General features: G+C 35.6%; 1 protein-coding gene across 1 annotated transcript in view; it reads left to right on the forward strand.

Moving 5' to 3' along the window:
• LOC120224809 (protein diaphanous homolog 2-like) overlaps positions 1–27,786 on the forward strand; it is a gene marked incomplete at both ends in the record, with an annotated part of 326,022 nt that overhangs the window by 133,787 nt on the left and 164,449 nt on the right. Inside the window, one exon of the mRNA XM_039223066.1 lies at positions 9,532–9,656. Within this exon, the coding sequence (XP_039078997.1) occupies positions 9,532–9,656 (125 nt within the window). The remainder of the gene's footprint in view (positions 1–9,531; positions 9,657–27,786) is intronic.

Below are 27,786 nucleotides of genomic sequence, written 5' to 3' on the forward strand. Positions count from 1 at the left end.
CCCTTCCCTGCCTTTTCCACATAGTGAGAATTATTTTTTTTATTTTATTTTTTAATGTTTATTCATTTTTGACAGAGAAAGAGAGCCAGACACGAGCAGGGGAGGAGCAGAGAGAGAGAGGGAGACACAGAATCTGAAGCAGGCTCCCGGCTCTGAGCTGTCAGAACAGAGTCCGATGTGGGGTTCAAATTCAGGAGCCATGAGATCATGTCCTGAACCAAAGTCAGACATTTAACTAAGCCACCCAGGCACCCCCAGAATTATTTTTTAAATGTAAATGTCATTAACATCTCCTGCTCAGCCTTTCAGTGCTTTCTCACAACTCTAGAAGACCTAGCCTACCTCTTGTACCCCATGTCCTCCTTTGATCCATTTTTTGGTGAGTGGCCAAAACTACTTAAGGCATAATAGATTTATGAGTTGATAAAACCTAAATAAAACTCTGCTCTATTGGTGGACTGATTTTAGTGGTGTGGATGTATAAAATTATTACAATTATATCCTCTAATTGTTTTTGTTTATATTGCCAATCTCTTAGCTGTGGGCATACATATAATAATCCTTTCAGTATCCACAGTCAGTAAATGAATAAGAAAAATTTAACCATAAACTTACTATACCCTTCCAAACATCTTTTATCCAATTTGTAACCCTAATAGAAAATCTACTAATCCAGACAGCACTAATGTGAAATGGATTCTAATGACTCCAGCATTATGATCTCAGCAATGACATTGATTTCATGACAACCTGCATTCAGTTTGACTGAAAGTTCATGGTTTTGTATCTGTACATACTTGTGCTTTGACGCATTAGACTTGTTCTTGGAAAACCAGTGAATTATAAGAATATCTATGCCATATTATATAGTCTCTTTAATTTCCCTGACGAATTCAGGAATATAGATCATGGAAAATGTGTCCACAATCACAAAAAGTACTCAAGAAAGCTAACATTCTTTTAATATAACATTATATGTTTTTGACGACACTTTAACTCTTTTCAAATAGCATGTGGAAGAAAGTATTCAAATGGTTTGTCAACCCATATAATCTTTTCATACCCTATTAAGAATATAGTATACCAGGAATAAGGGCATGTTACTACAGTTGCCATTAAGTGATTTTTCAGATGAATGCAATTATGAATACTCATTCAATAAGCAGGTAGTTGTCTTGGTGCCCATTTCTCACATCCAACTTATCAGAACTTTGGTGATATTGAATATAGTTGTTTTCTACAAGTTTTTTCTTTGTGATTTTTTCTTTTTTTAATTTAAAAAAAATGTTTATTTACTTTTGAGACACAGAATGCTAGTGGGGGAGTGCCAGAGAGAGAGGGAGATATAGAATCCAAAGCAGGCTGCAGGCTCTGAGCTGTCAGCACAGATCCCAACGTGGGGTTCAAACCCACTAACTGTGAGATCATGACCTGAGCTAAAGTTGGACGCTTAACCATCTGAGCCACCCAAGCCTTCCATGATTTTTTCAATAATATTAATTGTTATAGCTCAAAACTAAACACACATATAAACCTGTACTCAAAATTCCAAATTTTACAAGCTTGTGATTTCATATTTCTTAAATTAAGATTTTGTCCTTTCTTGTATTAGGCAACATGTCTACATTTTCCTATGGAAAATATTTCTATTTTTCCATATTTTTACTGATTGATTTTTAAGACCTATTGTAGTATTAAGTAACCTCTTGTCACATGGTTTTCTTTTACCAGCAGTGTTCTAATTCCAAGGCGAAAAAATAATGTATTACATAGATTTGACGAGCAAACACGTTAGTATAGGATTGTCATAAAAGATTTATCAGCATTTAAAGATTCTGGCAAGCTTTTCTGTTTGCTACAGAAAATGCTACAGTTGTAGCCATTTACATAAAATCCCCAAGGGAGGACAATTCAGTATAGCCCAAACTCAACTCATCAAGACTTGACTTGACCCATTAAAATTCCAGTTTAAGGCATGGGTGAGTGAAGGGTCTTTTATTGCAAGGAAAACAGATGAGCTTTAAAAAATATTCTTTCTGGGGCACCTGGGTGGCTCAGTCCATTGAGTGCCTGACTTCAGCTCAGGTCATGATCTCACAGTTTGTGAGTTCAAGCCCCGCATCAGGCTCTATGCTGACAGCTTGGAGCCTGGAGCCTGCTTCAGACTCGGTGTCCCCTTCTCTGTCTGCCCCTCCCCTGCTCATGTTCTGTGCTCTCTCAAGAATAAATTAACATTAAAAAGTTTAAAAAAATATTCTTTCTGATGAGAACAAGCTATTCCAACAAGACTATATACAGCATGGCTTAGTAGAAGCTTCAGCTTGCATATGTATTTCCCAGTCCTGGCCTTAAGCTAAGACTGTCACCAAGAGTAGGAGATTTCAGTTTGTTTTTTAGCCTTTGATTTAAAAATTCACACAGACTATTTGCTGCAGGCAGAATAGCAGTTGCAGAAAGACAGCAGGTGAAAAACTGTGATTCTTCACGGGTGGCTTGACTATTGTTGGTGGTTTGGTGGTCAGGCTACAGGATTTTTTTACTGTACATCATAGAGGGCTTCAAACTCCTTTACCCCAGTTAACCCTTTAGGCATACCTTCCATTGTTAGTAGTAAGGTAGTAAAGGGATTTTCATCTATTTATTTACTTTAGTTCAGCTCCATTTTTTAATTTAAAAAACTGTATCGAGCTGAGAACTTATATAAATATGTGAACCCAGACACTGAAATATGCTTAGTGGGATTTATAGAGTTAAACATTTAGATTATGTTTATAAACCAGTTTTCATGTCTTCTTATGGAAGTCCTGCTGTTCCCAGCATCCATTCAGGCTATGTTATGAATCCAGTTTAGAAAAACTACACCTTATCCCCAAGGGCGTATGTTAGAGGGGCAAGTGATGGCCCTTGTGAAAACATATTGGAGACATACATTTTTAAATTTTATTTAATAAGATTCTAGTTAAATTGTGTTTCCTGTTAAGTGACTTTTTAACAATTATTTTTTTGTCCTCAGAATTAGTCATTTTCTAATGATTTTTTTAAATAGTTTATTGTCAAGTTGGTTTCCATATAACACCCAGTGCTCATCCCCACAGGTGTCCTTTTTTATTGGGGTGTAAGTTACTACTTATATTCTTTAAAAGCCTAAGAAGCCCACAGTAATGAGCTTTTGCTGTTGTTATTATATAAACACACTTGCTTCATTTCCATGTAAATATCCTTGTAAATATCATTTTCATATAAAGTGAAACTATTATAAATGCACTTGAGAAAGAATGCAACTGTGCCTATTGTTCAGGCTGCTTGTAATGTCCTTTTATAAGTATGCTTTCTGGATGAGTCACTTTAATGTTGTGATGCTCAGCTGATAATAATTTTTCAACTAAATATATTCAGTTAAAGAAATTATGATGCTTATAATCATGTTGAGGCCTATTCAAACATCGACTTGCAAGAGTAAATTTTTACTTGGCCTTTCTCAGAGCAAAGATGTAAGTGCTCGATTACTTTGTCAATGGGTAAAATTAATAGAAATATTTAATTCAGAGAAAAAAATCCTCAAGTTCCTGGCAAAGCTTTTATATTTACATAAAATTGTACATTCTACATGTGCTCTAGAGAATGTCACTAGAGTACTGTGATTTTTTTTTACCTTAAACATGTATCATTTCTCTGATATGTAATTGAAGAGTCTTTCCATTTAAAATCTCACTTAAAATATTTACTTTGAACTTTACTTTTCTTAAAATTTGAGTTAGAGTAGGTCTGTCATTTAAATGTTTTCAGTGAAGATCAGGACACTGTCATATATTAGCTTGAAGCCAGGAAAAAATTTTATGTATATTTTTCAACTGAAGTAAGTAGATAAATAAGATTTGTGGGGAAAGTTTCTCCCTACATATAACTCAAGAGAGTATACTGAACTTAAAAGATTATTTATGGATTACAAGGAAGAAAGCTTTAGTAAAGAAATTGATAGCTATAATTTAATTTTTAGTGTTATAATTCAGATTCAGTAATTCAGTAGCAGATGTAAAAAATGAAATGAGAGAAAAAAATTAACGTGCCACCAGACTGACTAATCAGTCATTGAAAATGCCCATAGTGGGAATTTACTCAGATAGAAAATGTTTGTACTGTCATTAAAGACTCCCTAATTTATATTAGTGAACTAAATAATGACAGGCACAAAAATATACCCTGAGGCTGAGACTATGCAGGGGATGAGCATTTCTAACCCACTCTGGTTGTTTAATGTTTTTGGGACTCTAGGAACGCTACATCTTCTCCCCACCTCCAGTAAAAATATTTCAATCTTCCTCTTGCCCCCTTTCCCCCCACCCCATACACACATTCTCTTACTCTCTTGCTCTCTAAGAAATATTAGAAGTAATGGAGGCTACTTTGGTACTTGTAATTAAATAGTTAAATAATCAACATTGATTCCTCCTAACTCTTCAGACTGAAGCAAATGTACTTAAGGCAAATAATCAGGCAGGTAAACACATGTTAATTCCTTTCTAACACTAAAACAAAAACAGAAACAAAAAACAAAAACAAAAACTATTTAATCTTTTATACAGGTCTAGAAAGCCGAAATAACTAACTTGTAATTGTCTCCAGTGGAATACAGACTACTAATTCCCAGAAGTATTCTTCAAATTTGGCTCTTATTAATATCGCCAACAAATTGGCTGTTCATTAGTATAATTGTCACTAATTCCCAGACCCAAAATTCAGTGTGCTCTGCAAAACCTACAAACCAGGAACAGTCTGCGTTTAGTTCTTTTGATTGGAAAGGAGACTAATATTATCTTAAATCCGACCATAGTGGGGTAGCACCTAGGAAATAACTGCTTTTTTGTTGTTGTTGTTGTTATTCAGATTACATCTAAACTGTTGTTTAATGATTGGGAGCACATATATAATAGGAATTTGTCTGTTGGAATGTAAGGAAAAGAGGGAAGAAGAATGGATTATGAAATGAATATTCATAGATTACCTATAGGTACCAGGTATAATGATAGAAACTTTGTATTTAGCAAATCACTTAACTTGAATGACTACCCTTTAAGGAAGTATTAACATCTTCATTTTGCAAATCAGGAAATGAAGACCCACACAGAGTAAGAGACTGGCTCAAGGTAACCAACTAGTATTTGGTATGACAGTGGATATGGCTCCTAAGACCATGCCAGTTTCCTAATATAAGTGTCTGTGTGCCACTGGGCACAGATTTAATTTCATCTTTCTGGCCTTTTAGGTCCTAGAGACATTGCTTTACATTTCCAGTTTTCTGGAAAGATGTCATTTGGCTCATATCACAGCCCTGCTTGAGCATAGTAAATTCATCATAAAGTTTTTGTACAGATTAGATGTTAATACATAAAACTAGTTAGAATAATGTCTAACACATAGGAAGAACTCACTAAATGTTAGTTATTACTTAAGAACTCAAGAAATAACTAACCCTTATGCCTTAGGAAGACAAGTTGTAGGAACTGAGTGTTTATAGCCTGGGCAGATTAAGAAGATGCAAGTGACACCTTTCATGTAAAATAGGGAGTGGACTTGATCAGTGTGGCCGTAAAGCAACACGAGGACTAAATTGATAAATTGGTACGAGTTCAGGTAGGCTGATTTTGATGATAAGTTAACAAAATTTTTTCTTTTTTTAATTTTTTTAATTTAATGTTTTTACTTATTTCTGAGAGAGAGAAAGAGAGAGAGAGAGAGAGAGAGACAGCGAGAGCGGGGGGAGGGGAGGGTCAGAGAGAAAGGGAGACACAGAATCTGAAGCAGGCTCCAAGGCTCTGAGCTGGCAGTCAGCACAGACCCCGATGTGGGGCTCGAACCCACGAACTGTGAGATCATGACTGGAGCCGAAGTTGGACGCTTAATCGACTAAGCCACCAGGTGCCCCAACAAAAATTTTTCTAATTATATCAACTGCCAAAAAGGAAATAAGCCACTTAGGATATAGTGAATCATCTGTTCTGCGTCTGGTTTATACACCACTGTAGATCCACTAAGCACCCTTTCTATGCCACCACCACTTCCCCACCTCCAAGCCTGGCCACTTGTCTTGTTCCCTAGCCAAAATGGGAAGTTAACACCTTGAAACGGAAATTTACCAATGAGAGAATAGAAAATGAGGAGGCATCAATAGGTGAATTGCTCACCCCCTGTAACCAATTCTTCCGAATTACAGTTCTTTCATTTGTCACATCTGAAGACCAGGACTGATTACATGATTAGTAGGGTCCAGCAAAAAGTGAAAATGCAGGGCTCTATTTAAAGTAAGAATTTGTAAACAGTGAAAACAAAGCATTAAACAATGTTTAGGGCCCTTCCAAGCATGGAGCCAAAGCAACCACCTGTAATTTTTGTAAAGCTATGGCCAGTTCAGTAATTTACTCTCTTGTATTCACTTTCTTCCCTTTTTCTTCATGCCCATTTCCCTCCAGTTATACCCCACCTTCACCCCTTAATAAGGATGTAACATGCAGGCTTTGTCTTGGTTCTGTTTTCTAGGAATGTAGACTGTGACATTGCAGAATTCGTGTTTTTAAAATTTGAGAGGCTGGTCCAAAATCCATTTTAATATGACTTCTAACCCTAAGATACCATAATTCCATTGTTTAAGGATATGCATTTAAAGAATTGTATTGTTCATTTAATGCAGAGATGAAATTGCATGTGAGGTAGAATCCTTGGATTATCACACCTCCAGTATTTTATTCTCTTCTGTTCAGGCATAATATTGCCGTTAGGGGAACCTAATGAAGGTGTCCCTTCCTTCCCTTCCTTACCCCAGTTCCTTGCTTTCCCATTCATCTAAGCATCTCCTGCAACCCTGCCACCTCTACCTATTGTTAGACAAACTTAAACTCCCTGCTTCTTTCCCATACTCACATAATAATTGATATGATTGTATTTAACCTCTATATGCACATTCATTTGCAGAAGTGAGCATAAATTCCACATATGAGTGAAATCATATGCTATCTTTCTCTGATTTATTTCACGTAGCATAAGGATAGGGACTCGTTGTGAGGAGCACCAAGAAGTTTTATAGAAGTGTTGATGACTATATTGTACACCTGAAAATAAAATTACACTGTATATTAACTAATTGGAATTTAAATAAAAACTTTTAAAAAATAAATTAAAAAAACAATAGGGGCACCTGGGTGGCTCAGTTGGTTAAGCATATGACTCGTGATTTTGGCTCATGTCATGATCTCATGGTTTGTGATTTGGAGCCCCACATCAGGCTCTGTGCTGACCATGTGGAGCATGCTTGGGATTCTCTCTCCCTCTCTGTCTCTCTGTCTCTGTCTCTCTGTCTCTCTCTCAGAATAAATAAACTTTTAAAAAGTTTAGAAAATAGTAGGCATAAATTTAAGTCTGAACCAAAACTTTTTGAAATATGTATATTCATTTCAACATTTATTTAGTATTATATATGAGAAATACAGAGAGAAAAGCAAAGTATTAGATAAAGATCTTACCATTATGTAGCTTGAGGTTTTATAATGGAGGCTCTGTGCTTATGTGCTTATGTACACAAACATACTTCTCAAAGTAGAAGATGATATGTGGAAAATCACTTGAACAAACCAAAGTGCCTCTAAATGGTAAAGAATTTGGGCTAGAGCTCTGGAGGGATTTCAGAGAATTTAGTATTAGACATGTAAAATTGAAGAGGACAGATGTCTGGCAAATAATACTTTATTCAGAATTCAACTTGATTAAAATACTGTCTCTTGTTATTTGAGATACCTAGACTTTTGTGTATATAGCATTTGATTAGGCTATTTCTATATTGAACAATCAAAAGATGAATCCTCATCATCACCCCATTTTCACTACTGGAATTACTATTGCTTGTAGTAGGAGGATTAATATTGTGACCTAAATCTGGCCTTTGGGCACATTTTGTTTATTGCAGAAAGTTACTATGAGTTTATTTCTTTTATGTAACCAAAAGACATCAACAACTTGTGAATTTCATACCTTCATTTTTTTCAATCAAGCACACGGCGAAGAACAAAACTTTGTGAATAATTATTGAGACTCTAATGGAAAAACACAAGTGAAAAAACTCAGTTTTAAAGTAAGAAAAAATTTTTCCATGGCAATCTCATCCTTTAAATAAAGCAAACAATGATTGTCAAGACATTAGCAAATTTTTGGCAAGACAAAACTCAGACCTCTCTGATAAAGAATAATTTCCAAGCTTGTCAGAGCTAAACAAATGGAACTTAATTGGAAAGAGTTATTTGAACTGACAGATTAATAGGAAAAAAAACTGTCTTTAGTGTTGGTGTTTGATTTTCAGTTTCATGAACTTCCATGTAGATTTAAGGAAGTTTCTCCTTGTTGACTTATAAAGGTGTGAGTATCAGTGTGATGAATTTGTATCAGAAGAGTTTGGCTGGAATTTTCCAAGAGGTTGATTTTTGTCAGTCTCTTGAATTTTTCAGTGCAATTTGGATAAACCTCTGAATGAAACCAAAATTTCCTTTAAAAAGAGAATTGTAATATTACTCTATTTCTGTTTCATAATCTTTTATGAAAAGAACAGTGTTTCAGAGGCCAGGATTTGGAAACCAATGTCATAGGATAACCTATTAAATTCTAATACTAAACCTTGTCTTTTCAGCTAGAACGCTGTCAAATGCCATTGTTATTGATAAAAGTGTCTCCATATATAATTGGCAGTCATGCAGTAATAGAGTATCTATAAAATAGTGTCCATTAAAAAAATAACTCTGCACAGAGAGAGCATCATAAAAGATCTGGGAAATGTGTATGTATTTAGTAGCAGTGGGAATACAATACTTAAAACTATTGGTTGTCAATGAGGAGAGAAAAATAAAAGTACAGATAATGTTTGGGGTAATTAAAGCAATTAATGATGGTGTTTGAGGGCACACTGAAGCTTTGTGGGTATGTATGTGCATATGTATTCTCTGGGATTTGCTCTAAATCCTCTGAATGTATCAACAGTAATTTTTCACATCTCTATGTGTATGAAAAGTACTAAAGACAGGACTTTTACCATACATGTTGGTTTATAAAAATCAGGATATCTCAACAAAACAAAATATTTGATCCTTTTATAAGACTTAACTTTAAATCATTTATATAGCCAAGAACATGCATCAATATAGCAAGATCTCATTGAAACTTAGTTTCTCTTTAATCTTCAAATTGGGTTTTAAAGAATGAAATATTAGGAATTCCATCAATAAATTTAAATAGAAATGGCTTCATCTAAACTAATGGCTGAATAAAATGGTGACATTCTCATATTAAACATGATGATTCGGTATATTATATTACACATTTCCACTTATTTCATAGAGAGTAGAATTTTTATGAGCAGCAATTCTGAAAGATGTGAGTTAACTTCATGGAACTATTCTGCTCATTAAAAACATTTTAACTGATATTGTTTACGTTTAGTTTTTTTATGGAATATTTGGTAAAATAATTCTAAACACTTTGCATATTGTTCTTTAGTTTCAGCTCAAATTCTCAAGAGCAACCTTGCAGCAATGGAACAACACATTGTTCATCTGCAACGTGACATCAAGAAATTCCCCGAAGCAGAAAATCAACATGATAAGTTTGTGGAGAAGATGACAATATCCTTTATTTCTTTAAGCATTTTGATAATTTCTCTCTCTCTCTTTCTCGTTCATTCTCTCTCTCTCTCTCTTTCTCTCTCTGCATTTACTGTGTAGTAAGTTTGGAACTTACTCTCTATTCAGACTGTCTGGATGAATTTGTATAGGCTGTTTTTATATTAGCAGCATAAATTTTAGTTGACAATGTTTCAAACCAGGTAGAGTAGGCAAGGGAACAACTATATGAAAAAAAAACTGCCGTTTCTCAAAGAAGAATTTCATTTGAATCCCCACTGGATATGCAAGGTAAGCCTTATGAGACTTGAGCAGACCCAGAACAAAACAAAGAATCTCCTTATATAACTAGGTGCTTAAAGAAAATGATAAACATAAGCTTTTTTGGTCAGAGGTTGTTGTTTTGTTCCTCTTTGCATGTGTGCAAGTATTTGCTGAGGACACCCATGTGTATTCAAGAGCAGTCAGAGGATGGCTAATATCAATAGACTGAAAGGTTTGAGAAGGATAAAATGGATGCCTGGATGGATGGATAGATGAATTGATCAGTAGATTATGTATTTAAATAAATTATAATAGTAGCTATCTATATAACATTAAGCATTTCCTTCTAAATAAATATTTTCAAATCCCTATTTTATATACAGTAAGTTCATATAAAGTGTAAAAATAGATGAAAGAAGAATTTGAGAAATAGCATTTAGCTTTTGAATTGTTTAATGTTAAATCTGGCATCTAAAGATAAACTACATTAGAGCTGATTTTTTTTCTCTTTTGGTTTTCAAAAGTTAGAGCCATATCTTCCTCCTTTAGTTTCAAATAAATATCTTGAACTGCATATTGATTCACCATTTTATATCTCTAGAGGGAATAAATACTATAAATACTTTATCTGATAATAAGTAAATTCCTTCAACAACTATATGACAGTCACCTTGTTTCAAGGTTAAATCTATTACCCTTTTCTTCTGTGGTATACTTACTTCCCTAGCAAACTTGGAAGTTACAGTACTGAACTGGAATTACTTGAAAATGACAATTAGGTTTTCATGAAAAATGTTTTCTCATTCAAAGGCATTTGGTTCATGAATTAATACTGTTTTATGTGGTCTCTTACTGATGTTGAGTACTTTCATAAATAGGAATATTGGAAACATAAGTTTGTGAATGATTGGAAGCAGAAAATCCTCAAAAATAACCTTGTATTATGTAACTTCCCACATTGGGATACTTAACATAAAGATTTAACTTTATTGCTGACTAGACTCTTCTTACAAATATTTTAGACTGTCCTGTGTCTGGAAATACCACCTACATCTCTCAACTTCTGAGTTTAGTTCTTGCCTCATGTATTTAAATTTAATTCCTGATCCCCTTGTTCTTTTTAACATTTTCTTCTATGGTTGGCTTATGGCCACACAACGGCTTGCAACATTGAGGAGTCTTTGTTGCTCATTTATAAAAAGAAAAGTAATTTCAAACCCTCATGAACTTGGCCAAGACTATTTTATTTCTCTCTTTATGCAGATAATTAAGCACTTTAAAATGAAAATCCAAAGCCTTCTGTATCTGTATGTTACAGATGAATGGTTATTCTTCATTTAAGTGGCAGTAAAGTGTAACTATTTGTTCACAAGGAGATTGCAAACTATATTAAAATGTATGGGGCTGTTACTTTGCATATCATATTTTTTGAAAAACAAAATAAAATATACAGCAATTTATTTTAGGTAAAAAGTTTAAAATATTGAGTTGGTTAAAAACTCGAAGTTAATGAATGACAGTGATAGAACTGCTGCTCAAGTACTCTTGCTTTGGAAGACTCCTTTGCTTTGGAAGGCACTAATTGAAAGTTTCAATCTTCTAGGAAATTACAAACAAAACTCATGATCTTCATATGTATATATGTGATACAAATTCTTGTGCCAATACTTGTCTACTCTTCTGGCACTAACAAAAGGGAAAGATATTTTAAAGTGGGATACTTCATTATTTTTTTAAGTTTATTTATTTATTTTGAGAAAGCAAGTGCAAGCATGCAAGAGCAGGGGATGGGCAGAGAGAGGGAGAGAATCCCAAGAAGGTTCTGTGCTGTCAGTACAGAGCCTGATAGGGGGCTCAATCTCATGAACTGCAAGATCATGACCTCAGCTGAAATCAAGTGGGCCACTCAACCAACTGAACTACCCAGGTGTCCCAGGATATTTGATTATGTTTTAAAATTAGAACCACAATTCTATTATTAGTATAAGATTCTTTGTACTAGATGATCTTTTTGATGTTTCTGTCCCCTGCCAATAATTCGTTTTGCTTTAGGTCACTGAATTTTAAATTGAATAACTACAGGCACAAGTATGGGAATAGTTTCCCTTGGTAACATCACCTACTTAAGAATAATCTTTCTTATAAGGACTCTGAGTTCAAAAACTGAATAATACTGACATGCCTCGCTGCTTTCAGAATAGCATCATTGCTATAGTTAACAACAATGGCATGATGGCCAGAGAGCAAATAAGTATGCAGATTGAATCTTCACCAAATCTCCAGGTTGAGCTAAATCTCACAGCACCTTATGTTCACCCTTAATCTTTTTTTTTTTAATAGTTTAGTGTCAAGTTGGTTTCCATATAACACTCATTGCTCATCGCCACAAGTGCCTTCCTCCATGCCCATCACCTCCCTCCCCCACCCCCCCCATCAGCCCTCAGTTTGTTCTCAGCATTCAGGAGTCTCTCATGGTTTGCCTCCCTCCCTCTCCCCAACTATTTTTCCCCTTCTTCACCCTCATGGTGCTCCGTTAGCTTCCTCCTAGTCTACCTATATGTGCAAACATATGGTATCTGTCCTTCTCTGCCTGACTTATTTTGCTCAGCGTAACACCCTCTAGTTCCAACCATGTTGCTACACATGGGCAGATTTCATTCTTTTTCATTGCCATGTAGTATTCCATTGTATAGATATACCACATCTTCTTGACCCATTCATTAGTTGATGGACACTTAGGCTCTTTCCATGTTTTAGCTATTGTGGAGAGTGCTGCTATGAACATTGGGGTACATGTCCCACTATGCGTCAGCACGCCTGTATCCCTTGGGTAAATTCCTAGCAGTGCTACTGATGGGTCATAGGGGAGTTCTAGTGTTAATTTTTTTTTTAAATGTTTTATTTATTTCTAGGAGAGAGAGAGAGACAGCGTGAGCAGGGGAGGGTCAGAGAGAGAGGGAGTCACAGACTGAAACAGGCTCCAGGCTCTTAGCTGGCAGTCAGCACAGAGCCCGATGCGGGGCTCGAACCCACGAACCGCGAGATCATGACCTAAGCGAAAGTCGGACGCTTAACCGACTAAGCCACCCAGGCGCCCCTCTAGTGTTAATTTTTTGAAGGAACCTCCATACTATTTTCCAGAGGGGTTGTACCAGTTTACACTCCTACCAGCATTGTAGGAGAGTGCCCATTTCTCCACATCCTCACCAGCATCTAAGGTTCTCTGATTTGCTCATTTTAGCCACTCTGACTGGCGTGAGGTGGTATCTCAGTGTGGTTTTGATTTGTATTTCCCTGATGAGGAGGGATGCTGAGCATCGTTTCAAGTGTCTGTTGGACATCTGGATGTCCTCTTTGGAGAAGTGTCTGTTCATGTCTTCTCCCCATTTCTTCACTAGATTATTTGCTTTTAGAGAGTGGAGTTTGGGGAGTTCTTTATCGATTTTGAATACTAGCCCTTTATCTGATATGTCATTTGCAACTATCTTTTCCCATTCCATCAGTTGCCTATTATTTTATGGATTGTTTCCTTTGCCTTGCAGAAGATTTTTATCTTGATGAGGTCCTAAGAGTTCATTTTTGCTCTTGATTCCCTTGCCTTTGGGGATGTGTCAAGTAAGAAATTGTTGCAGTTGAGGTCAAGGAGGTTTCTTCCATCTTTCTCTTCTAAGGTTTTGATGGTTTCGTGTCTCACATTCAGGTCCTTTATCCATTTTGAGTTTATTTTTATGTATGCTGTGAGAAAATGATCTAGTTTAATTCTTCTGCATGTTTTTGTCCAGTTCTCCCAGCACCATCTGTTAAAAGAGGCTGTCGTTTTCCATTGGATACTCTTTCCTGCTTTGTCAAAGATTAGTTGGCCATACATTTGTGGGTCCAATTCTGATTCCCTATTCCATTCCATTGGTCTATGTGTCTGTTTTTGGGCCAATAACATACTGTCTTGATGATTACAGCTTTGTAGTAGAGGCTAAAGTCTGGGATGGTGATGCCTCCCATTTTGGTTTTCTTCTTCAATATTACTTTGGCTATTCGAGATCTTTTGTGGTTCCATACAAATTTTAGGATTGTTTGTTCTCGTTTTGAGAAGAATGCTGGTGTAATTTTGATTAGGGTTGCACTGAATGTGTAGATTGCTTTGGGTAGTAATGACATTTTAACAATATTTATTCTTCTGACCTAGAAGCATGGAATGCTTTTCCATTTCTTTGTGTCTTCTTCAAGTTCCTTCATTAGTTTTCTACAGTTTTCACCATACAGATATCTTATATCTTTCGTTAAGTGTATTAGGTATTCTATGGTTTTTTATGCAATTGTGAATGGGATCAGTTTCTTGATTTCTCTTTCTGTTGCTTCATTTTTGGTGGATACAAATGCAGCCAATTTCTGTACGTTGATTTTGTACCCTGCAACTGAATTCTTGGATCAGTTCTAGTAGGCTTCTGGTGGAGTCTGTTGGGTTTTCTATGTAGAGTATCCTGTCATCTGTGAAAAGTGAAAGTTTGACTTCTTCTTTACCAATTCTGATGTCTTTTGTTTCCTTTTGTTGTCTGATTTTGATGCTAGGACTTCTAGCACTATGTTAACCAACAGTGGTGAGAGTGACATCCCTGTCGTGTTCCTGATCTCAGGGGGAAATTTCTCAATTTTTCTCTGTTGAGGAAGATGTTAGCTGAGGGCTTCCCATAGATGGCTTTTATGATGTTTAAGTAAGTTCCTTCTATCCCAGCTTTCTCGAGGGTCTTTGTTAAGAAGGGATGCTTTATTTTGTCAAATGCTTTTTCTGCATCTATCGACAGGATCGTATGGTTTTTATCTTTTCTTTTGTTAATGTGACATTGGTTTGTGAATATTGAACCAGCCCTATAACCCTTGCATGAATCCCACTTGATCATGGTGGATAATTCTTTTTCTCTGCTGTTGGATTTGATTTGCAAGTATCTTGTTGTGGATTTTTGCAACTGTATTCATCAACACCCTTAATCTTTCATAATATTAATTGAACACTTAAAATGTGCTAAGCATTCCATGGCCATGAAAATATAATAGTGCACAAGATTGTGGCCATGAAAATATAATAGTGCACAAGATTGAAACCTTGACCTCAGGCTACTGACAGCCTGTCATCAACACACTTCTCTGTATTGCTGTCTCCGTGGTCATGTCCAGTGTGCTAATTTTTATATGCTCATAACCATGTATAGCATGTAGTAGCTCATGGGAACTCATTAGGTACATATTGAGTCACATATTATAAACCTTCTCAGGAACTTAAATAACATTGAATCATCTATTTAGAGTATGTATGTGTAATACTCTATATTGTGTATACTCTATAATACTCTGTAATACTCTATAATGTGTAATCAGCTTGAGAAAGGATAATACACACCTTTTTAAAGAAAATGTAAAAAAAAAAAAAAAAAAAAAAACTATGACCAGGGAGGTTTAAAAAAAAAATAAAAGCCCTCCTATGAATGGATTAGCTCAAGCTATTTCCTGCACCCTGAAGAATAGTCAGTGGCTTTATAGGGAACCTTATCACTTCTGTCTCCCTTTCTCTATCCAAAATGGGTTGCTTGTCCTGACTCAGAAAAAATAGGTGGAAAGAGTAAAATATGTAAAACTAATCTTATGAGACTACAAAACAGGGAGAAATGGGGATAAGTCTCTTATAGATCATAGTATGGAGGTTCTAGGATTAAAGGGGATCATCTATAATGAATATAATAGCATTAAATATATAGAAATGCATATTGTTCAAAAATCTAACCATGTGAGGAAGGTACTGCTACTATGCTAATTTTTATAAAAGCAGAGTTCTTAGCATTCTTCACATGAATTTGCTCATAATAGTATTGGAAGTTTTAGTCCATTTGTTCAGTGAATTGAAATAGAATCTATATTCTTTTTTTAGTAAGTTTAAAAATGGTAATATTCACTTTAATTTTTGAATGTTTGCTATGTATTAGACATTACTTAATTTTACACACTTGAACTTTTAAAAGGCATTCTTGTTTATTAAATGAGGAGAATTTTCTATATCTGATACTAAAATTGACCACCATTATGCCTGTTTCATTGTAGTAAGCTCGAGCTGCCTTTTTTTAAATTTTATGTTAATTTTTTTGACAGAAAGAGTGAGAGTGAGAGAGAGAGAGAGAGAGCGAGCAGTGGAGGGGTAGAGAAAGAGGGAGACAGAATCCCAAGCTGGTTCCATACCATCAGCACAAAGCCTGATGCAGGGCTTGAACGTACAAACCGTGAGATCATGACCTAAGCTGAAACCAAGAGTCAGACGTTTAACGGACTGAGCCACCCAGGTGCACCTCAGGCTACCTTAGATAACTTCAACAGCTCATGACATTATTTGTCATAGCCCTATTGTTTTTAATCCGCTAATTTCTAGAGTTCATCTCTTTTTCTCTTTTAAGATTTCTAGGAATTATGTAGTCTGTGTCTGTGTTCAGCTCCTATTGGAAATAACGGTGAGGTGAGTGAGATTCAGAATCACACCTCAAATCAATCACATTTTCAAAGTTCTGAAAAATAGCCCATATTAAAGACAGGTGCAAGGGAGCACTGAGAATAGACTGCTAGCCAATCCTTAGACCTGGATATCCTTTAAGTGGGCACTATATGTGGATTCCAATTTTTGCATTTTTTTTCTACTTGACCAGTAGTTTGACAGTGCAAAATTTCTTCTTTCTTGCTTTTAAATCAAAGGATCACTTTTGCTTACTGTTCCTTGCTTTTTCTGATAGGAAAGGAGACCATTCTTAAAAGGGGGCCTCTTAGACTTTTAGATATGTGTTGTGATTTATTCTTAACATCTTAAACTGTCTAAACAGCACATTAACCACAATGTTGACCTTACTGCTTATATCCTGTTGACAAATTTCTTACTCACATAGATTTTGTCAGTAGCAGGACAGACTGCTGCCCAACATCAGCTAACTTTTTTGATTGATTGGTGGCTACATCATTTCACCAACTGGAGGACAGGGAGTGACTGAACAGGAGGGGCACCTTTAACACACTGACAAGAGCTAACAGAATGTTAATGGCTTTAACACCTGTCAACTAACTGTCTACTACTGCGATTTCCTCACAGAAGGGGAAGTCATTTAAAGTGGTTAAAAATCAAGTTACTGAGGAAGCACCACTGTTCTTCCTCTGTCTGGAAGTACCAGACAATTCAAAACAGATTTGAGGTCTCCACTTCATTGCAATTATGTTAATTTTATCCACTTTCTTTAGTAAGAGATGTTTTTTGAAAGATGAGAAAACCCACAGTTATTATTCAACCACAGTAACATTAATCACATTTGACACCATGCCAGTAACAGGTTTTAGTGATGATGATCCACACACTTTAAATTAATGGCATGTAATCGACATAACAAAAACAAAAAGAAACATCAAAAGCCAAGTCCTCCCCCATTGTTCTGTATGAATATAGCAATCTAAGCTATTTTCTAACTCCTAAAGAAAAATAAAAAACTTTAGATTAGACTGGAGAGAATTTCACTGGATCTGACTGTCTCTCCTTACCTTTAATTGCCTGTTGGTCTCAAACTCAGAAAATTAGGAAGTTCAAAACAAAACTTTTTAATGAAAAAGCTCAGGGAGAGAGGGTTCAGGATATAATTAATTAATTAATAAAATAACATGGGAATTAATGGAGATAATGCATATATATTGAAAAGCAAATTATTTTAGAAAACCACATAGGAAAATACTGCTTTTCTAAAAAGGGAAATTGTTATCATTTTTTGAAATACACACTTCATAATGTTACTGAGTGTTTTTTTAATGTTTATTTTGAGAGAGAGAGTGCAAGCAGGGGATGGGCAGAGAGAGAGAGGGACAGAGGATCTGGAGCGGGCTCAGCACTGACAGCAGAGAACCTGATGCGGGGCTTGAACCCACAAACCATGAGATCATGACATGAGCTGAAGTCGGATGCTTAACCGACTTAGCCACCCAGGCACCTGAGTGGTTTTTATTTTAATTATTTGTTCATTGTTTGAAATAGGAAGTGTAATCATATATACTACTAATAATATAAATGATAATAAAATAGTAATAGTAGCTGGCAGTTTAGTGAATGTCATATGCCAGTCATAGTACTAGGTATACACACACTTGCATGGGCACACACATACACACACACACACACACAACTCAGACACAAATAATCCCAACTAATGTCCAAAGCAATCCTACGAGGTAGGTACTATATTAACACCACTTTAGATATGCAAAGATTGAGTCTACAGAAGTTCAAAGATTGAACAACATGTGTGAGATCACACATAAGTCTAGTTAATGAGGGCCAGGATTGAAGTGTTGATCTTTCAGACTCCAAGTCTTGTGCTCTTACCATGATATTGTTCAGTCCCTGAGATCAGAAAGCTTCATAAATGTGAGATAAATTCCATAGTTCTTCACTGTGAAACTATTTAATGCTTCCATTCCAATCTCACCCAATGGGAGAAATTTTCGTTTTGAAAGATTTATAAATTAAGTTAAAAATTAGCTGCTCACTTATTATACCATCTCCTCCAGAAAGTCTTCCTTAATCGTGGCAATCAAAATTAATTTCCCTATCCCGTATTCTCATAATATTTTAATACTTTTATTTTTAATTTTCATATATATATTTACTTTTATTTTTTTTGGATCAACCTTATTATACTTGCTGGCTTACTTATATTCTGCTTATATGCATGTCTATTTTGCACACTAGGTTACAAAGTCTTTTGACTCACTATGAATGTAAAAGGACTAAATGCCCCAATTAAAAGACATAGGGTACAGAATGAATTAAAAAAATCAGGATCCATCTATATGCTACCTACAAGAGACCAATTGTACACCTAGAGACACCTGCAGTTTGAAAGTGAAGCATCATTGCTAATGGACATTTTTAAAAAACCTAAGTCAAACTTAGACAAACTAGACTTTAAAACAAAGACTCTACCAAGAGATAAAGAAGGTCATTATATCATAATTAAGGCATCTACCCACCAAGAAGATCTAATAATTATAAATATTTATGCTCCCAACTTGGAAACCCAAGTATATAAATATATAAATCAATTAATATCAAATATAAAGAAACTCAGTGGTAATAATACAATAATAGTAGGGTATTTAACACCCCCACTTATGGCAGTGGACAAATCACCTAAGCAAAAAATCAAGAAGGAAACAGTGTCTTTGAATGACATACTGGATCAGATGGATCTCACAGATATCTTCACAACATTTCATCTCAAAGCAGTACAATACACATTCTTCTTCAGTGCACATGGAACATTCTCCAGAATAGATCAAGTACAGGGTCACAAATCAGCCCTCAGATCAAGATCATCCCATGCAAATTTTCGGACCACAGCACTATAAAACTTAAAGTCAACCACAGGAAAAAAATTGGAAACCCACAAATACATGGAGGTTAAAGCACATCTTACTAAAGATTGAATGGGTTGACCAGGAAAGAAAATAAGAACTAAAAATGTACATGGAAGCAAATGAAACTGAAAACATGACAAACCATAACCTTTGGGATGCAGCAAAGGCAGTCCTAAGAGGGAAGTATATTACAATACAAGCTTACTTCAAGAAGCAAGAAAAGTCTCAGATATACAACCTAACCTTATACACAAAGGAACTAGAAAAGGAATAGCAAAAAAACCCTAAAGCCAACAGAAGGGAAATAAAAATTAGAGCAGAAATAAATGGTATATAAACAAAGAAAAATAGTAGAGCAAATCAGTGAAACTAAGAGCTGGTTCTTTGAGAGAATTAATAAAATTTATAAACTCCTAGCCAGACTTATCAAAAAGAGAAAGAACCCCCCAAAATAAAATCAAGAATGAAAGAGATCACAACCACCACACAAATGCAAAGATTTTTGAGAGAATTATTATGAAAACTTTATGCCAAGAACCTGGGAAATTTGCAGGAAATGGACAAATTCCTAGAAACAAACAAACTTGCAGAATTGAAACAGGAAGAAATACAAAATTTGAACAGAATCATAACCAGCAAAGAAATTGAATGAGTAATAAAAATACCCCAACAAGTAAAACTCCAGGGCCAGATGGCTTCCCAGCAGAATTCCACTAGACATTTAAAGAAGAGTCAATACCTATTCTTATGAAACTGTTCCAAAAAAATAGAAATGTTAGGAAAATACCCAAACTCCTATGAGACCAGCATTACCTTGATTCCAAAACCAGACAAAGACCCCACTAAAAAGAACTACACACCAATATCCCTGATGAACATGGATGCAAAAATTCTTAACAAGATACTAGCAAATTGAATCCAACAGTACACTGAAAGAATCTTTCACCATGATCAACTGGGACTTATTCCTGGGCTGCAAGTGTGTTTCAGTTATTCATGAGTCAATTGATGGGGTACACCACATTAATAAAAGAAAGGATAATAACATATGATTCTATCAATAGATGCAGAAGAAGCATTTGACAAAATACAGTATCCATTGTTGATAAAAACTCTCAACAAGGCAGAGATGAGGGAATATATGTCAATATCATAAAGGCCATATACGCAAGACTCACAGCTAATGTCATCCTCAAAGGGGAAGAATGGAGAGCTTTTCCTTTACAGTCAGGAACAAAACAAGGATGTCCACTCTCACTGTTAGTATTTAACATACTACTGGAAGTCTTAGCCTTAGCAATCAGACAACAAAAAGAAAAGGCATACAAATCAGAAAGGAAGAAGTCAAACTTTCACTTTTTGCAGATGACATGACACTCTATACAGAAAATCTGAAAGACTCCACCAAAAAAAAAAAATTGCTAGAACTAATGCATGAATTCAGTGGAGTCATAGGATTTAAAATCAACATACAGGGGCGCCTGGGTGGCTTAGTCGGTTAAGCATCCGACTTTCGCTTAGGTCATGATCTCGCGGTTTGTGGGTTCGAGCCCCGCGTCGGGCTCTGTGCTGACTGCCAGCTCAGAGCCTGGAGCCTGTTTCAGTCTGTGACTCCCTCTCTCTCTGACCCTCCCCTGCTCATGCTGTCTCTCTCTCTCTCCTAGAAATAAATAAAAAAAAATTTTTTTAAATAAAAAAATAAAATAAAATAAAATAAAATCAACATACAGAAATCTGACATTTCTATACACCAATAACAAAGCAACAGAAGGAGAAATCAAGGAATCGATCCCATTTACAATTGAAACAAAAACCATAAGATACCTAGAAATAAACCTAACCAAAGAGGTAACAGTATTGTACTCTGAAAACTATAGAAAACTTATGATAAGCTGAGGATTGATGGAGATATGTGGGCAGGAGATGGACTAGATGGGTGATGGGTATTAGGAAGGCATTTGTTATGATGAGCACTGGGTGTTGTATGCAAGTGATGAATCACTGAATTCTAGTCCTGAAACCACTATTGCACTGTTTGTTAACTAACTGGAATTTGAACAGATATTTGTAAAGAAAAAATTATAGCAAGTAAACTTAGCTTTTCAATGAATATTTCCAACTTCTTTTCTTCTGGATTTTAACTTTAATGCATAGGAAGTGAATTAGCTTTATAATATGACAACTAATGACAATTTAAAATGTGTACAAGAAAAAATAAATTAGTAACTTTAGTAATAATGTAATGATACTCTCCTTTCTATTACAAAGGTAAAAAAAAGAATAATAACCAATTACATTGTTCTAATTCATTAGTGAAGTCAGAAATCTAAAGAAATATGCAACAAACATCACTGAAATTATCCAGTGTAATTTGAGTGAGAATGGAAAATCAATAAAAACTTAAGAAAAGAATTATAGAAAAGATTCCCAAATCAGCGAGAAGGAGAATATAATCTAGTCACCCATTTATGTTTGGGTTTAAAAAAAAAAGTCATGAGTAATAGTAGGAATTGGTTCTGAGCTCTGAAGGTATCAACCCCTTTGCGTCATCAAAAGTAAATATTTATTAAATGTGTTTTTCATGGCTACTAAGGCGTTATCAATTTTGTGCCCAGAAACTGTTCACTTTCTGATCTCTCAATTATTTTACCATGGGCTTGACTTGAAACCTAAAGAGATCCTACTTTATTCTGCATACTGTTGAGCAATACTCTCTCTACTTTATTCACTCCATATATATAGAAGTACTTTCAAATGTTTTTAATGTTCTATGCAAATGTAAAGCATTTATATTCATCCATTTGAGTTAAAAGCTATTTTAACCGAGGAGCAATAGACCTAAGTTCTTGTCTTGGTCTTTGTAAACTTAGGAAAAATGTTGTTTTCCCACTTATAAAACTGAAACAACAATAATCTCCATGGGGCGCCTGGGTGGCTCAGTTGGTTAAGTGTCTGACTTTGGCTCAGGTCATAATCTCGCAGTTTGGGAGTTTGAGCTCAGTGTGGGGCTCTGTGCTGACAGCTTGGAGCCTGGAGCATGCTTCAGATTCTGTGTCTCCTTCTCTCTCCGCTCCTCCCCCACTCACACTCTGTCTCTCTCTGTCTCTCTACCTCTCAAAAAAATAAACATTAAATGTTTTAATAAAAATAAAAAAATAATAAAGTACAGAATATTCTCTGCTCTAAAGAATCTTAACATTTGGTTAAGAGCACACTGATGAGAAATAAGTAACCAAAAGCATAGTGTTTGGAAAAGTTTAGTTGTGTGGCATTGGTTATAAATTCACTGAGATTTAACCAAGTAAGGGAAGTTGTTTGGAGCAGCTTCATGGGGGAGATAAGATTTAATTACTGCTGAAATGTAAGCTGTCTGTGTGGAGGAAGTGTACTGTGTTAGTTTTGTGGTAATCATCTTCTGTACTTCAATTGCCTGGCACCTAGTAGGACTCAATATGTCTGGTGACTGAATAAATACATGATTTGCTCTCAGCCACTATTTCATTTCAAGGATATTAGATTATTTTATAGAATTGGTAATTAAAAATATTCTGCTACAACCTCTCATAGATCATCCAAAATATGATGCTTTTTGGCTTTGAAATTCATTTAATGTCTTTATTTAAATTAACCCTCCAAAATCCCCCCAATATGTCTTATTAGATAAATATGAACATGTTTTTGCATTCTAAGAACTCACACAACCTGGACTGTATGTAGGTATTCTAGGATTGGGTTGAAGGAGGGCCTAAATTTAAGATTTGAAATGATCAACTAGATACTATAGACTTTTTTGTACTTACAAACAGGATTTATTATTACTAAACTTTATTTTGTTCAGTGATTTCCATATTATACAATTACATAGTTTAAATTCAGCACATGTTAAAAAAAAGAATTGGTTATAGACACTGAGATACTATATGATGAAGCATAATTGCTGTTATCTAACATATTCATCTAAAAGTTCAGATATCAATACATAATTGGCAGAGAGTTTGCCCTCTGCTCCACCCTGTATCTTCTTTTTGCCTACACATATATTTAGTCATTCTTTTAATCCCCAGATATACCTTGTGAACAAAGCATTAGGACTGTGAGGTATACAAAAATGAATAAAACATGGGACTTTCATATCAGAAATATGTAAGTTTCTAAGCTGAATGAACAATTATACCCCAATTATTATAAGACAATATGGGTATGACAAGTGCAATGTATGTACTAGAAAGTTTGTTCTATACAATGGTGAAACCTAGTACATCCATAGAAGTCTTCGGTCTGCATAGAGTGTTCACGAAATCATCTTATTAGTAATTCAAAGCAGTCGAAGATCACTTCTGACTGAAAACTTTGGGGGGAAGGTTTTATGGAAGTTACAGACCAGACATAAGCAAAAATTTGATCATTAAAGATTAAAAACTGTTTTGGAAGAACATCAAATAGACCTGTCTGGCTGATAGTAATGAGAGTTATTCCTAGGAAATAGAGTAAAAACTCAAATTCTAAAAGTTTAAGAATACTGGTCTAAAGGGTTTGAACAGTGTTTGGTGGGTTATAAAGATCTGAAAGCCAAATAACTCTTGTTTGTTTTCCTCTCCTGGTTTCCAACCACTATGTGGTTTTGCCCAAATGAGGTGATACTTGCCACCTGCCAACTATGTATTCAAGTAAGGAAATAAGCCACAATTGTTTCCAATATGATAACGGTGTGTATGTGTGCATGCATGTGTCTGTCTGATGGGGCAGGTGGATAATTTTTACCTTCAATTATTCACTTAACTGCCCTATAGTTTGGATATGTAATGCAATAACAACTTAGTATGTCTATAGTTTTTTATAGTTTAGAAAGCTGTTTTATTTTAATCATGTTTCCTCTGAAATGTTACACAGCAAAAGCTATCAAATTAAGTCTTGCACCTAGTTGATGTTTTTGAGGATTCATTCATTTCAGAAATATTTATTTACTGATTCTCAATCTATGCCAAGCAGAGTGCTAGGTACAATGGTGAGAAAAATAGAAATCACATAATGCTTCTGAGTGTTTCATATAAGTGATGACTCACGAGAATCTACTCCCAAAGCCAAGAGCACACCATATACACTGTATGTTAGCGAACTTGATAATAAGTTATATTAAAAAAAAAAGAAATGATGTAATGTTTACCCTCAGGGAGTTTCTACTCTGATGAAAGAGATAGATATTAAACAACTCGACAAACAACCATGGCAGGCAGCATGGAAGAGAATGATATGGCCATGCCAATCGATAACCTATTTAAGGAAGGCTCTTTTGAGAAGGGAATCCTTGAGCTGAGATTTGAAGGATAAACAAGAATTCAGGGAAAGGTGAAGATGAATCATTCTGCCTATTCATCTACAGGTGTTAAAAATGTTTGACAGTTTGCTAACTTGATTTAATTAGTTGCATGTAAATCTTGCCCATGGTCTTACTGGATTTGCATTTCTAGTGGAGTTTTAAAGTTGGAGAGTTAGAAAAATCTCAAATTGCACCAAATACTGAGGACATTTTATGTTTCAAAAACTCTGTTAACTTTTCCCCTAAAGTTGCTTTTACTATTGGCTAGGGATTGAATGTCAGTATTTTTTTAATAATTTTTTTGAATGTTTGAGAGAGAGAGAGAGACAGAGTGTGAGCAGGGGGAGGGGCATAGAGAGAGGGAGACACGGAATCCGAAGCAGTTCCAGACTCTGAACTGTCAGCACAGAGCCCGACGCGGGACTCGAACTCACAGACTGTGAGATCATGACCTGAGCCGAAGTCAGAAGCTTAACCAACTAAACCACCCAGGCACTCCTGAATATCAGTATTTTTGAAAAGCTATCTCAGATTCAGTGGGAAACCTAAAGCTCTACAAACCTTGTGGGAGCTTGAATTTTTCATTTAAAGAGATTTGAATAGGTTTAGCTATCCAACCAAATTTTCCCTTCACCAGAGGTTTGCCTATTGCTTGTTTACATGGAGCTTAACTACACTGGTTTCCTTTTTCAACATTTACTTTTTTATTTAAGCAGCTTAATTGAGAGTTATAAAAACACTGGATCAGTCTTTCAAATAAAAAATGAAATGCAGCTGCTCAATAGGTTAGTCTTACAGAAGAAAACCCTGCTGCCTGCTCGAAGTTTAGGTGTTAAAATGATGTTTTTTCAAATACTGAAAGATCTAGTTTTGGATAGCAAGGTCATATCTTTGAGTTGCAAGTTTATAAAAACCTGGCAATTCTTTTGATTTGTGGTGGTGGTGGTGGTGGTGGTGGTGGTGTGTGTGTGTGCATGCAATGAGATTAACATTCTTGATATGGTAATTATAGCAAGATTTCTATAATTTTATTAACTCAATCATGCTATTCATAGAACTTATTGCCTCAGTATTTGTTTTTCTGCACTTGTATGTTGTTATTTATGTTTTTTATAATATAAAATGCCAAGATATGCTTAGGTTAATAATACTGATACTGATCCAAACCTCTGTTTTCCTCTTCCATGAGTCATCGCTTTCCATTTAAATCTTAATGTCATTGAGAGTAGTGTTTTAATACTTACTTCCTTTAGAGGAAATAAAAGTATCAGCTTTCAGTAAGTTAGCCTGAACGAAGGTTTTCAGGAGAATGAAATGATAATTCCAAGTTATTCAAATTAAATGCATTTAAGCACAAAGGGGTTATATTATGTGATCTTGAGTGTCCCTTTCAGCTTGACAATGTTCTTATATTCCTAATCCAGTATACTGTTTCTCTCCTTGTTCTACTCAACCATTAAATGCATCAATGTTGAAATAATTTCCTCCTCCCTGATACTATTTCACTAGTATTGACAATATAGTATCATAATGTTATCCCTACTGGTAAACAAATGTATCATTCAACAAATGAATTCAGCAAATTTTATAAAAATACCTACTATGTTTCAAGCCCTGTTTTTTTTTTTTCCCAGTGAGGATTCAATGATAAGAAAGTTACATATGCATATACATATTCCAGTGCAGTAGACAAGTAAAAACCAAATGTGTAGTATAATTCCAGAACATGATAATTGATAAGAAAAATAAAGATGGGCAAAATGATTAAAAATGATAGTACAAGCTTTTTTTTTAAAGATAAATTGGTTAGGAAAGAACCCTTCTGAGGGAGTGACATTTAAACAGAGATTTTAATCAAATGATGGAATAATTTGTGTGAATAACTGAGGGAAGAGCCATCTTTACAGAGGGTACTACTAGTGGAAAGGCTCTGAGGTGTGAACATGAACATGGAAGTATGCAAAAAATAGCAAGAAGACCAGTGTGGCAAGTTTGCAGTGAGAGAGGCAGGAAATTAGGAGAAGAGTAGTGAAGGTGAAATAATGGAAGACCTTGTTGCATGATTGAAAGGCATTTGAGGATTGAAAAGAGGAGAACAACCATTACATAGGTGAGGAAGACTGAAGGAGGAGGAAGAGAAGTTGTGACGGTAGTGAACCAAGACTTTGGTTTCAGATCTGTTAAGTTTGAGACACTATTAGGCATCCAGGTGGAATTGCAGAGCCTAGAATATTTGAGCCTAAACTCTAGGGAAGGATCCAAACTACAGATAAAAAATTTACAGACCATCATGTAGATGCTATTTAAAGCTATTAGATTAGATAATATTACCTCGAGAATGTCAACAGAAGAGAGGTCCAAGGCCTAAGTTCTAGGGCACTCCAACATTTAGAAGTTAGGAAGATGAGAAGAACTTTAACAAATGAGGTGGGGAAACCAAAGGAACAGCTAGTGTGATAAGAAGAAACCAGAAAACTGTAGTGGCCTGGAAGCCAAGTGACAAAAATGTTTGAAGAAGGATCCTTTTGACTAGACTCATGTATTCTATGTTTTTACTGTTTACTTGATACTGTTGTGGGTTTGTTAACATTGTTAAGATGAGTCAGTTCAACAAAAGACCTCAAAAAAAGTTTATTACTCACAGGTCCTGGAGGAGGTACACAGCAGCCTTCAAAGAGCCACTGGGCAGGGGAGGACCAGGATGAGTGAAGGTAGAGAAAGCTACAGGACTTAGGGCACATGACTTTATCAGAGTACATGGGTGGAGTGGTTAGGGATTCCTGGACTACAGCCAGATTGGACAACTCAAACCCAAAACAGCAGTGTTTTGGTAAGCACTACAGGGTCTTATCAAATGGGCACAGAAGCGAAAGGCCCTGGGAGGGCGGGGGGTGGGGGGGTGGGGAGGACAGTGTTGGTCAGAAGGGCTGCTCGGCAAACCTTATCAGGAACTTGCATTTACTTGTGCCTCTGTGGGCTGCTATCTAAGCCATGCTTTTTGGGTGGCACTAATGTCAGTTCAAGGCCCCTGAATGCCACTTGGTCACACAAAATTGATGCCGAGGCAGCAATATCATGGAATAGTTTAGCTAAATTCTCCACAGGTATTATGTATAAGGCATTGCATACAGC

The sequence above is a fragment of the Hyaena hyaena genome, unplaced genomic scaffold (assembly GCF_003009895.1).
Source record: "Hyaena hyaena isolate Hyena2069 unplaced genomic scaffold, ASM300989v1 scaffold_1254, whole genome shotgun sequence".
In the NCBI taxonomy this organism is placed as follows: Eukaryota; Metazoa; Chordata; class Mammalia; order Carnivora; family Hyaenidae; genus Hyaena; species Hyaena hyaena.